Source organism: Hevea brasiliensis, chromosome 14 (assembly GCF_030052815.1).
Source record: "Hevea brasiliensis isolate MT/VB/25A 57/8 chromosome 14, ASM3005281v1, whole genome shotgun sequence".
NCBI lineage: Eukaryota > Viridiplantae > Streptophyta > Magnoliopsida > Malpighiales > Euphorbiaceae > Hevea > Hevea brasiliensis.
In genome coordinates, this window is record NC_079506.1 from 841,170 (window position 1) to 856,012 (window position 14,843).

The 14,843-nt window shown below is 33.5% G+C and overlaps 2 protein-coding genes across 26 annotated transcripts in view; both read left to right on the plus strand.

Annotated features, from left to right (window-relative positions):
- Positions 1-14,843, plus strand: part of LOC110636787 (putative disease resistance protein RGA3) — a 72,943-nt gene that overhangs the window by 29,264 nt on the left and 28,836 nt on the right. The window lies entirely within an intron of this gene.
- LOC110652107 (putative disease resistance protein RGA3) lies at positions 2,485-5,855 on the plus strand. Its single transcript, XM_058134497.1, has one exon. The coding sequence runs from the start codon at positions 2,620-2,622 to the stop codon at positions 5,827-5,829; it is 3,210 nt and encodes a 1,069-aa protein (XP_057990480.1). The 5' UTR covers positions 2,485-2,619; the 3' UTR covers positions 5,830-5,855.

Genomic DNA, 14,843 nt, shown 5'->3' on the forward strand with positions numbered 1-14,843 from the left:
TGAGTTGGTGGAAGTACTAAAAATATAAAGAATTTATATTTACATGGAAAGGGATCGTAACTTTTCACACAAAGGATTCAATATTGAGTCAGGAAGTTGTTCTGTTTTATATCATCAAATTGAGCATCATCTCATAACAGAGTATATGGAACTCTGCTTTTGATTTTATTAGCAAAACAGAAAGAATTGCAATAATAACAATAAAATCCTCTATAGAGAAGAATTGTCTTGCATTTTCTAGAAAATTAATGGTTGTTACTCTTGTTGTGGTTCACACGCATGGGACATGAAAATGGTGTTATCACCTATTGTAGAACAGACTTTATCGTATGGAATTTTTTTTCTTTTTTTTTTTTTTTTTTTGTGGATTTGAAGTTTACATAAAACTACATTCTAATATTTTACGTAAGTGTTTTGGATCATTTGCTCTTTAATATAAATTGAAAATTACCTTTAAATAAACACTTTGAACATGTTTTCTGTGTGTCCAGCCATCTGGTTCAAGCAAATTTAAGGATCATAATCATGCAAGGATGATGCTTAATTACTTGCAAAACCATTCTAATGGAAATATCACAGAAAAGATGAATGTTTCTTGTAAATAATTAAAACTCCTGGCTTAAAACTCCTGGCTTAATTTCTATTATTTTCCATCTATTTCTATGTTACATAAATGTTGACGACAAAAAAAAGTGCAAAGGTCCTAAAGTTTCTTTTCTTATCATTTTGCAAATCTGCTTTAGCTAAAGTTGATAAAGAAAATGCTTTTAGGAGAAAGAGCGGAAAGGAGGCTACCAACCTTGAATTTTCCATCTCAGTGATTGAAAAAGAAGAAAAATAAATTAATGAGCAAGTGCCTTTCTTTTTCACATCATTATTCAAAGGAAAGAGGAAAAGCAAGTAGGAATTGAGGGGTCATCATAAAAGGCACCAAATATAATTAAGCATTCACTGCCAAGGCGATGATAGTTTAACTCTATGGCATCGTCATATGATAGCAACTTGGGAGAGCCGTGTTATAAAATATTTCCATAGCTGTGGGCTTCATAATCCTTCTCAATCGTGCCTTACCTTTACTTTCCACTCACTTGAAAACCCCAATTGGCAGATGCAATTCTCTTTTTTATTATTATATCATCTTTATTATTATATTTCTTTTTTACAATAATTAACTTTTGAATTAAAAGAGTTGGAAGTGTGTATAAATCTCAAACCCAAGTCTCATACATTTGATATAAAATCCAAATTTCATGCATATTTGCAATTACTATCATAACAATTACCGAGAGTGTAGCGATCAATGAGCTTTACCTCAATGATATTGTAATTATATACATAATTACATCATTTTAAATTTATGTATAATCATAATTAATTATATAAAAAAAATTATCAATAGAATAGCTTCTTTTCTCATGACTTATATATGTTCAATAGAGTATATATTGGCGCTGAAACGCTACAATCAATAATTGAAAATTTAATATTCAATGCTTTAAATAAGTAATTAGATTTTAACTATTTCCTCCCTGCAATAATAATTCAAGTGAAGGACATGAGTAGTGATCCAAAGTCAGTTTACTATAATTGCATGCCATTTTCTAATGCAATTATTAAGATTCTCCAATCTAATGAACAAGTTTAAATTTTCTGTTTTGTGGATAAAAAAGAAGTTTTAAAGTTTTTTGTCTCATTCGAGGAAATAATTTAAATCTTTACATATTTTAATTATAAATCTTAAATTATTAGTTTAGTTATTTTTAAGATTAAAATTTCAATAAAATTCCCAATTAAAAGAAGAAAAGCTAAAAACAAAAAATTTACAACTTGTAAACTATTTACTCCCTGCAACCTCTACGCTGTTATCATCAGAGAAAGATATTTACTCCCTGCAATGATGCAAGTATAGGACATGAGTGCTCTTGATTGAGAACAATAATTCAAGTCCATGCCTCCTGTCACGTTATTAATTATGTCTATTATTCATTAGTTTCATTATTTTTTTTATCTTTTATTTTATTTTTCATCATTATAGTTAATAAACAAATATGGAATAGTTTGCTTTAATATAAGAGAATTTTATTTCCTTTCCCCCTCAAATAATTCAGTATTAATTGGATTTTGTTTTCATGGAATCCACACAGTTTGCATTGCCAAATAATTCATTCATTAAATCTGCTTTTACCTAAAGTTGATAAAGAAAATGCTTTTAGGATAAAGAGTGAAATATTTTTGTATTTTGCTTTTTTAATTATATTCATTCGCACCATAATTTTACTTAAAAGCTGCTGGGAGAATTTTACTCTCTTTGTTTCTAAGATTTATTTCTTTCAGCTTCAAATAATTAATTCAGTATGTATTGAATTTTCTACTTGGGCTCCACATGGTTTGCAGTACGTTACAAACAGAGTGGGGTCATTTTCCTTTTTTTTTTTTTTTTTCACAAGACCCCACACGGTTGTCCTTAAAGAAAACAATATCTCCTTCAAGAGCCTAAATCCTTGTTATAAATATTTCCAATGCATTTTCAACCTCCACACATCTTCATAATCCTTCTCTCCAAACCTTAAACACTTCCCAATTCTGACTTACTTTCACTTTTCACTCACTTGAAAAGCAATGGCAGAAGCAGTTCTCTGTGATCTTGCAGGGGGAATCATTTCAAAGCTGGCTTCTCTAGTTCTTCAAGAGACTATTCTGTGCTTTGGTGTCAAAGACGATCTTGGGAAACTCGGGAGGACAGTTTCAACGATCCAAGCTGTGCTTCTTGATGCAGAGCAGCAGTATTCGCAGAGTCATCAAGTCAAAGAATGGGTTGACTCGCTAAAAGATGCTTTTTACGATGCTGATGACTTGCTAGATGAGTTCTCCACAGATGTTTTAGTGAAGCAGATGATGACTGGCAATAAAATGGTGAAGGAGGTGCGCCTCTTCTTTTCAAGCTCAAACCCATTTGTTTATGGTCTTAAAATGGCTCATAAGATTGGAAAAGTTAGAAGTAAATTAGACGAGATTGTTGCAAATAGGAATTTTCACTTAGAAAATCTCCCTGAGAAGACATTTCCTATGGTTGAGGAAAGAGAGCAAACTCACTCGTCTTTACCTCAAGTAGTTGTTGGCAGAGAAAATGATAAGAAGGAAATTATTGATTTTCTTCTGTCTTCTAGTTATAGGGAGAATGTGTCGATCATTTCCATTGTTGGTCTTGGAGGATTAGGAAAGACAACACTTGCTAAACTTGCATATAATGATGATATGGTGAAATCAAATTTTGAGCTTAAAATGTGGGTGTGCATTTCTGAAAAGTTTGATGTCAAAATAATTGTTGAAAAGATTTTGGAGTCTCTTGATCATCAGAGAACTACAAATCTTCAAATGAATACCTTGAAAGATCTTCTTCTTGAAAAAATTAGTGAAAAAAAATATTTACTTGTTTTGGATGATTTGTGGGATGATGATTCAGAAAAATGGTTTAAGTTGAAGGATTTGTTAGTTGGAGGTGCAAGTGGAAGCAAAATTATTGTAACCACACGTCACAGAAAAGTTGCAGAAATGATAAGATCGGAAAAAACACATGACTTACAAAAGCTACTTCCTGATGATTCGTGGTCTTTACTTAAAAAAATGGCCTCTAAACCAGGGCAAGTGATTAGCTTAGAACATGAGAAAGTTGGAAGAGAAATTGTGAAAAAGTATTGTGATGGGGTCCCTTTAGCCATAAGTGTAATAGGACGTGTATTGTTTTTTAAAAATACAATAGATGAGTGGCAACTTTTCAAAGAAAAAGAACTTCCAAATGTAAATGAAGAGGGAAATAGTATTATGCAGACTCTCAAATTGAGTTATAATTATCTACCTTCTCATTTAAAGCGTTGTTTTGCTTATTATAGTTTACATCCAAAAAATTATAGAATTGATATAAGACATTTGGTGGGTCTTTGGATAGCACAAGGATTTATCAAATCTTCAGATTCAAAACAAAGTCTTGGAGATATAGGCTTAAAATATTTCAAGGATCTTGTATGGAGGTTTTTCTTTGAAAAAGTAGTAGAAGATTTATCAGGTAATTTAACATATTGTAAAATGCATGATTTGATGTATGATCTAGCTAAGCTAGTAGCAAGAGAGGAAAATATTTTACTAATTTCCGAGGCAGAGCGTGTTCAAGAAGGAATTCGACACTTGTCTATTGATTTTCAAATTGAGTCATGGGAGAAAGTTGCAAATTGCTTACCTGATATGACAAAGTTGCGAACATTTATGTCATGGCCAAAAAAGCAAGATAAAGAAGTAGAATGCCATGAAATTTTTTCCAAATTAAGTTGTACAAGGGTATTGGTTTTGCGTGGTATGGGGATTGAGAGAGTACCACCTTCCATTAGCAAATTGAAACTTATAAGGTTTCTCGATCTTTCTTATAATAAAGGCATTGAGATCCTTCCTGATTCCATTATTAAACTCCAAAACCTGCAAACCTTGTACCTGCATGATTGTGAAAAGCTTAAGCAGTTGCCTCGGCATATGAAAAGGTTGGTCAATCTCAAGCATCTTGGCATTTGGGGATGTGTTAGTTTGACTCATATGCCACCTGGGATTGGTCAACTAACTTCCCTTGAGTATTTGGCCAAATTCATGTTGGCCAAAGACAATGGAGTCTCCAAGCATAGTGGTGGACTCGTTGAATTACGTTACTTGAATAATTTGAGGCGACATCTAGAGATTTCGAATCTTCAGTATGTGAAAAATCCAGCATCTGAATTTGAGGCAGCCCATTTGAAAGAGAAGAAGCACCTTCAATCCTTATCATTATCATGGAAATTGGGCTGTCCCCATGATGATAGTAACGGTGGTCCAGATGATGTTGAAAATGATGAAGAAATGTCACTGGAAGAGTTGCGGCCACACCTTAATCTAAGAGAATTTTTTGTGTATGGGTGTGGAAGACTCATGTTTCCAAGCTGGATTTCTTCCCTCACTAATTTGGTGGGACTTCGAATTGATAACTGCAAAAAATGCCAGCATTTTCCACCGTTGAATCAGTTCCCTTCACTTAAACGTTTGATGATTGTGAATTTAACTGATCTGGAGTACATGGAGAGTGGGATTAATTTCGACAATGCATTATTCTTCCCTTCCTTAGAGGATCTCTCCCTCAAAAATTGCCCAAATCTGAAGGGATGGAGGAGGGATACATCCATGCCTCAGTTGCTGCAATTTCACTGTCTTGATTATTTGGACATCAGGTCTTGCCCTAACCTCACTTCAATGCCTCTTATTCCATCTATCCGAAAATTGGTATTGAAAAATGCCAGCAAGAAGTCATTGGAGGATATACTGAAGGTGAAGATTTCAGTGTCACAGTCAACCTCTTCTTCGATTTCCCTTTCTAAATTGCAAATTCTGACAATAGAGAACATTGAGGATCTAGAATTTCTGCCAGAGGAGTTGTGGCATCTACCCTCCCTCGACCTTCTTGCCATCGAGGCTTGTGAGAAGCTCGATTTATCTGATGATATGCAGTGGCAGTACCTTAGAAGCCTCCGCGAGCTTCAATTAATAAATATGAACAAATTAGCATCCCTCCCGCAGGGACTTGAACATGTTCCCACTCTGCGCAAACTCTATATCAAAAGTTGTCCTACTTTGATATCTTTACTGGAGTGGATGGAAAGCCTCACCGCATTACAATCTTTCTGTATTAAAGAATGTCCTCAACTGTCAGAAAGATGCAAAAACAACATGAGTGCTGATTGGCCCAACATTTCTCACATCCCAAATATTTGTGTTGATGGAAGATGGATTCAAGAGGATGGCCGCTACAAACCATGATCAGAAGAATCAGACTGGGGTATATCTTTATCCTCTTCAATAAACATAATTTTTTTTTCCTGTCTAGGAAGCTGGAACTTCATGTGTTTTTTCATATTGGTGTTGCAGGTTGATAGATATCTTGCATTATTCCCGCTTAAATCTAAAAGCATTTGTTCATAGATGTCGAACAATTGGTTTGTAACCATGACAATATCTAGTAATTTCATTACTTCAAGTTCAGTTGCAAGAATTCATTTCAGGCTCTTTACAATTTTTTTTCTCTTTGTAGTCCAGATAGGATGCACTGCTACTGCTTCTGAGCCTTAGGATGGGGATTCATTGAGTAGCTTCATATATGGAACTATGATGAAGAGCACTGTCACTGATCGACTTCATCTATGAGTTCTTACTTCTCTTCAAATTCCTTTGTAAGTTAAATCAACAGCCTGCCTTAATTATTTGGCACTTGCCAGCTTGTCAACAAGTATTCACTCTTGATTAGAAAACTTTAGACCACGATTCCTACTTAATTTTATTTTCTTGATTCTCTAGTTTTAACTGGAGTTGCCACTATGAAGAAGTCCCGAAATCCGTTGCAGTTTTATCTTCTACCAGAACCTAGTAAGTTCCTCAGTTAATATAATGATACCAGAACCTCACCATATTCATATTTTTAGCCGAAGCATGATTTGGTGTTCACAAAACGAAATGCAGTGCCTGTTACAATCTACCCTCCTATACTAACTCACATAACTAACATGGAAAACCAACTAAGTTTATATAGCAGTATCTTAACTCAATTTAAAAAAAAAAAAAAAGAAAAAAAAAAAAGCAACATTCACAAATCTTATTCCAGGTCCAAATATTTAGAAAACCAAAAACAAATTGAAAATAAAGAAAATAACATTTATAGAAATAAGCTTATTTCGTGCCTTAATCCCTATAACAGATAAGAATGAGTTTATTACACTAGAATTCTATAAATAGAAATAAAATCTCTTGCACAGCCTGTCTACAAGGTCTTAAGGTGAAAAGCTTATGATGTGAGAATTAAGCAGACTAAGAGTCAATTAAATTATTAAAGATTTGAACTTCATATCAAGAAATTGCTAAAATTATGGCCTTTCGTATTCTTCACCTCATGGACTGAACAGCAATGCAAGTCTCGGAATAGGAATTTTAGGCCTTTAATTGACAGGCATGGATGATTGGAGAAGCTTCGCCCAGTTTGCTTTCCACCACCCAAATGAAATTTGCCTACTTAAACCTCAAGGCAGGAAAAATTGAAGAAAATGGGCTGCTCAGCACTACACACATGACACCCAAAGAGATGCTAGCACTTGTAGTGTAAATGGGGTTCCAATGACCTCTGTGATACCCTCCTCCTTTGTTGAAATTTTTGTTGCGCTTGTGAATTACCCGCAGACTTTGTTTCCCCAAAACTTTTGATTCTTCTTTCAATTTCAATTCTCAACTCAAATGGAGGCTTGGGAGGGTTTTATGGTGGCTAAAGGATAGAAGAAAATGGCTTACATTAACCATTGGCGTCTAGTCTAGTCTTTTTTATCTAGAGCCTCAATTGGTATCAGAGCCACGGTTGTCTAGTTAAAATAGTTTAAACACTAGTTCTAGTGAAACCCCAAGTCGCGTATCCTATAGCCTTTGAAGCCGAGAGTCAGGCGTGGTAGGCACCGTGAGTAAAATCATGATGTTGATCTAGAACAAATGGATGACTATTTTCTAGTTTGGCTAGTAGCTCTAGAAATGCGAGGTTAGAAGATAAAGAAAACAAAAATCAAAAACAAAGAAATATTATTATTATCTAATATAGAAAATAATTTAAATAATTGGAAGTCGCTATTTCTCGCAAATCTTATATATAAATCTAATAATAGTTTTAGATTTAGGTCCGATTATATAATAAAAAATAACAAGCTTCTCCTATCCATGAAGGATTAAGCTCAAGGAGTTTATTTTATGAATAACTTTTAAAAAAGCACTAGAAAGAATATTATTTCCTATATTTAGGAATGATTCAAGTTGCACTTAAACCTACAACTAGGTTAGTATTAAATACCTCAGCCTTAATCTGTGTCAGAGATAAAAGACACAATAACTTTAATGATTCCATATTAGGAATAGTTGAATCATCTCTCTGTGATGGCCCAATTTATTTTTCGTGCTATCCCAATTTTACAATCTCAGTAAGAGACCCACATGTGATGAAAGCCTTATCCTTAGATATAAAAACCTCGTGATATGATATGTTACTGGATCTGAGAATATAATCCTTATTTACAGATTCACTATAAAGCCATGAACACAGAGAGTACCTAATCTTAGGAAGAAACTACAAAATTAATATCTCCAAAAGGAACCACAACTTTCTTTGTTACACTTAGAAAAAGGGAATATGGTAGTTCCTAAGTCCATAGAATGGGAACAAAGTTAAGTTACTCCAAAATTGATTTTAGAAGAAGCAATTCCTCCTAAAAAGGAAGAATCGAGTGACCTTGAATCCATTATAGAAACCAATCAAGGAACCGTAGCAATATCCTTTGCTAGAACAAGGTCAAGAAATTCATTCTCAGGAAGGTCTGTAGTTTGAGAACCTATCATGCCTAGATCATCCTTATCAGGCATAGAATCACTAGAAAGAATGAACTCAATGAGTAGACTAAGCTCAATAGGAACCCAAAGATCAGAAGAACAAGTGGCCCAGCCATTATATTATATTGATAACTCTGTATACGATAGGACAACAGCTAAACAAAGTAGAAACACAAATTCAAAACTTTAAATCAAGAGACTATCGACCAGAAAAAGGAGAGACCTCAAAACTAATTATTGAGAAAAGGGTTTTATTTAAACCAATAGAAACAGAAAAATTAAGCCTAAAATTGGCAAAAGAAGATCATTATAAAATGATTGAAGAATTGACTAAAAGGTTAACAGAGTTAGGCTTAGACTCAAAGGATTCTAAGAAAAAATCAATAAGTCCTTTAACCAAGGATTTAACCATGATGGAAGAATTAGAAAAAAGATTAAATAATCTTAATATCGCTCCTTTAAGCAAGGAAATAGAAACCTTAGAAACTGAAGAAGAGTCATCAAATGAAGATGACGTTGATAATATTAAAGCAATATTAAAACAATCAGAACCCTTAACAGAGGTAAATAGGATTGTTTACCCTAAACCTAGGGTGACAATTGAAATGAAGCCTTATTATCCTAGGCCATCTCCAATAAACCTACAATTTGAAGATACAAATTATAATTATGTTCAATACGATGGAACTTCAATTGTAGAATGGAATATAGATGGACTTTCTGATTATCAAATCAAGAATGTCATTCAATTCATGACCATGTACGCAATAGCCGCAAGAGTTAAAGGGAATAATACTGATCAAGCAATAGCAAAAGCTATCATTGCTGGATTTACTGGTCAATTAATAGGTTGGTGGACTTTTCCTTATCGTAAGAAGGAAAAGCACGTGTTCTTAACGCCGTTAAAACAGTAACCAAGAGCCAAGGTCCCGCAGAGTATCCGATAGTATTAATACACTATTATACACAATAGGAATGCACTTCATAGGATCAACAAGCCTATATATGGATAGATCTCAGGAGCAGTTAATGAACTTAAGATGTCCTGATCTGTCTCATTTTAAGTAGTATAAAGATACCTTCTTTTCCCTTATATTTACTAGGAAGATAATCGCTTTGATTTTTGGAAAGAAAATTTTCTTTCCGGATTACCCTCAAGTTATTTGCCGAACGAGTTAAAAAACAAATAAGAGATAAAAATGAAGGAGCTTTACCATATAGTCAATATACCTACGGAGAATTAGCCTCTGAAGTAGTCTCAGCAGGAATAGCACTGTGCAATGAATTAAAAATTCATAGGCAATTACAAAAGGAAAAACTCACCGGTAAAAGAATACTTGGTGATTTCTGTGAACAAGTAGGATTACCACCTATAACTTTTCCTTATAAAGGCAAAGTTAAAAGGAGGAGGAGAGTAGGTAAAAGTAAAAAATTCTACAAAAAAATATCCTAAAAAGGATAAAGGTGAGTCGTCATATAAGAAAACTCTAAAAAGAAAAACAGTAACATCTTCTAAAAGGAAGAAAAGGGAAACTAGTGTAGTCTGTTATAAGTGTGGAAAAACAGGTCATTATGCTAATAAGTGTAAAGTAAAACAGCAAATACAAGCCTTGTCAATAGATGAAGATCTTAAAGAATCATTGATAAAGATACTCTTAAATGAGTCTGAACCAGAAGATTTAGAAGTAAACGCAATAGATTATACTTCAGAAGAATATTCAAGTGAGTCTGAAAAGAAATCAGAATGTGACGGACACTGTGATTATTATAAATCACTGTGCACCTTAAATGGTCTCTGTGTTTTAACCAAAGAAGAAAATCTAATCTTAGATCTTATAGATAAGATCGAAGATCAAGAAGAAAGAAGAAAAGGTTAAACGAATATTTAACCTTGTTCAAGGAAAAAGCCCTTTAGAAAAGAAAATTGAAGAAAAGAAAATCCATATGATCTTAAAGAAATTATGGATAGAATCAAAACGCTAAAATGCCAAGAGAACCAACTATAAAAGATCTAAGATAAGAGACTAATTCAAGAAAAGTCAATTACAATTTATAAAAGAAAGAATAACATTGCTTGAAGTAAAGAACCAGTCTCCATTAATTATGGAACCAAAAGAAAAGGAAGAAGAATACCAAGCTGAAATTAATAATATTAATCTTCAGTATGTCAATAGGATAGATAGAGTTATAACTCACAAGTGGCATACAAAGGTCACTATAATTGTCCAGAAGGAGTACTTATTCAGTATTATAGCCTTAATAGACTCAAAGATCTTTATTGTATAAATGAAGGATTATTACCATCAAAATACTTCTCTAAAACAGTAGAAGAATTACACACAGCAGATAGCAGCAAAATGAGTGTAAAATACAAACTGTCAGATACAGTTGTCTGTAACCAAGGTATATGTTTCGAAATACCATTTATCTTGGTAAAAGGATTATTTCATCCAGTCATTTTAGGAAACCCATTCCTACATATGTTATACCCGATTAAATCAATAACAAAAAAGGGAATTGTTTCCGAAGTAGAAGGAAAGGAGATTATTTTTGAATTTATCTCTTTGCCAATAGAAAGAGAAATTGATGTGCTTAAAAGTAACATCAAAAATAAAGAAAAATTTATAAGCTCTCTTAAAACAGAAGTAAAATACAAAATAATACAAGAAAAGGTTAATGAACCTTTAATACAGAAAAAAAATAAAAGATTTACATGATAAAATAGCTAATAGCATATATGCAGAAGTTCCTAATGCTTTTTGGACTAGAAAAAGTCATGTGGCTAATTTACCATATGAGCCCAACTTCAATGAGAAAATGATACCTACTAAAGCCCGACCCATTGCTATGGGACCAAGACAATTAGAAATCTGGAAAAAAGAAATAGCAGATCTGGAACTTAAAGGGCTTATTAGAAAAAGTCAAAGCCCATGGAGCTGTACAGCCTTTTATGTTGAGAATGCTGCTGAATTAGAAAGAGGAGTCCCAAGACTAGTCATTAATTACAAGCCTTTAAATAAGGCCTTGAGATGGATAAGATATCCATTGCCTAATAAAAGAGATCTATTAAATAGACTCTATGAGGCCCAAATCTTTTCTAAGTTCGATATGAAATCAAAGCTATTGGCAAATCCAAATAGTCAAGAAGATAGGTATAAACCGCTTTATCGTACTATTTGGACTTTACGAATGAAATGTAATGCCATTTGGGCTTAAAAATGCCCCATCGTAATTCCAAAAGATTATGAATGAAATATTCAATGCTTGTTCAAAGATTTTCAATAGTTTATATTGATGATGTCCTTATTTTCTCCAGGACAATAGATCAACATTTCAAGCACTTAAATGTGTTTATAAAAATTATTGAGAAAAATGGTTTAGTAGTCTCAGTCAAAAAAATTAAACTCTTCCAGACTAAAATAAGATTTTTAGGCCACAACATAGATAAAGGATCTATTATTCCTATAGATCGAGCCATTGAGTTTGCTAGCAAATTCCCAGATGAAATAAAAGACAAAACCCAATTGCAGAGATTTTTGAGAAGCCTAAATTATGTTGCTGACTTTTATAAAAGCCTAGCACAAGACGCCAAACCACTTTTCCAAAGATTAAAAAAGAATCCAACACCATGGACCCAAGAGCATACCCTAGTCCGTAAGAATAAAACAAAAGGTTAAAGTACTTCCCTGTCTGGTAATTCCTCATCCACAATCTTATAAGATAGTGGAAACTGACGCATCTGATAAAGGGTATGGTGGCATCCTAAAACAGAGGATAGCTGATAAAGAAACCCTGGTTAGATTTACCAATGGAATATGGACAGGACTTAGAGTTAATTACTCTACAGTTAAAAAGGAGATCTTATCTATAGTTCTCTGTGTACAAAAGTTTGAGTCTGATTTATTAAATCAGAAATTTCTTATAAGAGTTGACTATAAAAGTGCAAAAGAGATATTACTAAAAGATGTTAAAAACATCGCATCTAAGCAGATTTTTGCTAGATGGCAAGCCATCTTTTCAATATTTGATTTCGATATTGAATTCATTAAGGGAGAAAATAATTCTTTGCCCAATTTCTTAACTCGAGAATTTCTTACAGGACATGAGTTCAAAGGCATCGATAACTCCCTCAAAACGAACCCACGAGGTTTCGCCACCTCCGCCTAAAATGGTGGACAAGCTCAGAGATGATGCTTATGCTATCAGCATCGAGGCTAATAATGCAAAAGAGGTTAATTACTCTTACATTCCAATCAGTTACTGTTTTCTTATGCCAATGGATAAAAAGCATAAGGAATTAAAACCTTATGAGGTGGCAAATTTCTACACGTAATATCACACAGTAAATCCTTATTTACCTAAGGATTACACTTATTATCAAGCTATTCTGGCAGAAACAGATTCAGTAATATTCTCTCCAATAGAAAGATCCGCTAATGAGTGGGCATTCAGTAAATTCATCATCAAAAGGATAATATCCTATGACGAATGGGGAGATTCACTATTTAAACAGAAGGAATTAAATTTCGGTAAACCCAGGTATTTTAATTATTTTGATTATATGCAAGCCTGGACTGGTGCCTTAATTTATGAAAATAGGCAGAGAAAATTCAGCTGGTTTATACAATTCCAGTTGGATAAAGAATCATGGGAATTTCCCTCTTGGTTTTATGAATGGTTTTTCAACTGGGGATTATTTCCTATAGCTCTACCTAATAAGGTTAGAGAAATCTTTGAACAGTTTACTGATTCAAACAAATCCTTAAAGGATTCAAGGCTATTGTTCACTATCCTGTATAAAATTCCTTGGATAGTTAGATGGGATTATATTATCTCAAAAAAGAAAATGAAAAAATTTGGCGAGTTTTCCATAGATCATGTTCCCTGGTTAACTCGGAGAGTCCTAATAAAATGGTGGGATAAATGTGACTTTTTTTAGTCACCCTCTGTATACTCCTCAAAAGGACTTATTCACCTGGCTAAAAAGCCATCAACGTCTAGTCCTTCCATTTCTTCAAATCTTTCAGACCTGTTTAAAGATCTACTCAAGGCAGTACCAAAAGATGAGCTAAGGAGACAGCTTTTTAATGCACTATCAGAAGACGACAAAGAAGCCAACTCAAAAGTCACCACTCAAAAGAAAAGATGTCACTGAGTGCTCCAAGTCTCACAAAAGGACAAGGATGTGATAATCGACATGGAAGGACAATACTTTGAAGACAACAAGACCCTTATGACTGTGAAGGGTAAAAGATTCCTCCTACTAAAAGAAGCCTTTGCCACCATCCACTTATTCCTGTCGCCACTTAAAGTGACGCATGCCATGACGACTAAAGATTCCTTCTAACTTCTATAAGAAGGCCTCCCGACTTGCTAAAGAAGCATACATAAGAAATAGATATCGAGAGAAAACTAGAAGCTCTGTGTAATAGTACTTTGATATAGCTTTCATCTTTGTTCTAAGAGTGTACTGCTTTCAAATCAATAAAATATATGATATTTTCTTCATCTCAATCAGATTTACAAAAGTGAGTAATAAAATAGATGTTTTAATAAATCAAGCAAAAGAATTGAACCAAGAACTTGAAACATTATCCCAAAACACCGTGGATCTTCTTGACAACCCTCCGTAAGTACGACTATAAAGTCTACTATTCACCTCCGCCATCTACTAATATTCCCGTTGAATCCATCAAGCCTCATCGTTGGGAAGATAGCACTGTAAGTATTTCTTTTCACTATTCAATTACTATTCAATACTGTCACTATTTAAGTATGCTCGCACTTGCCCTAACAGGATCCTGCATCGTAAATTTGTTTTATCTTATGTCCACTTATATTAATCATCTTTTATTTTATTTGTGTTGCTTAGACTTACCCAATAGACTAGAGGTAGAACAGCTTAGAACAAAGACTAATAGAAAATGGTAATACCTTGTGTAATCAAGATTTAGAAACCCATAATGAATTCTGTGGATCAGAGAGAACATGAAAGATCATAGTATTATTTAGGGTAATTATCGGTCTTTTAGATATCTGGTTAAGAAATAATAATTTTTAATTTCATATTAAGTTTCTCATCTTGTCTTTTCTCATTATGTCTTTTATCCTTTTTAGGATATTTTTTGTAGAATTTTTTACTTTTACCTACTCTCCTCCCCCTTTTAACTTTGCCTTTATAAGGAAAAGTTATAGGTGGTAATCCTACTTGTTCACAGAAATCACCAAGTATTCTTTTACCGGTGAGTTTTTCCTTTTGCAATTGCCTATGAATTTTTAATTCATTGCACAGTGCTATTCCTGCTGAGACTACTTCAGAGGCTAATTCTCCGTAGGTATATTGATTATATGGTAAGGCTCCTTCATTTTTATCTCTTATTTGTTTTTTAACTCGTTCGGCATAATAACGAGGGTAATCTGAA

What these genes read in the sequence shown, in the direction of transcription:
- LOC110652107 (XM_058134497.1), top strand. Translation starts at nt 2,620, where the DNA reads ATGGCAGAAGCAGTTCTCTGTGATCTTGCAGGGGGAATCATTTCAAAG.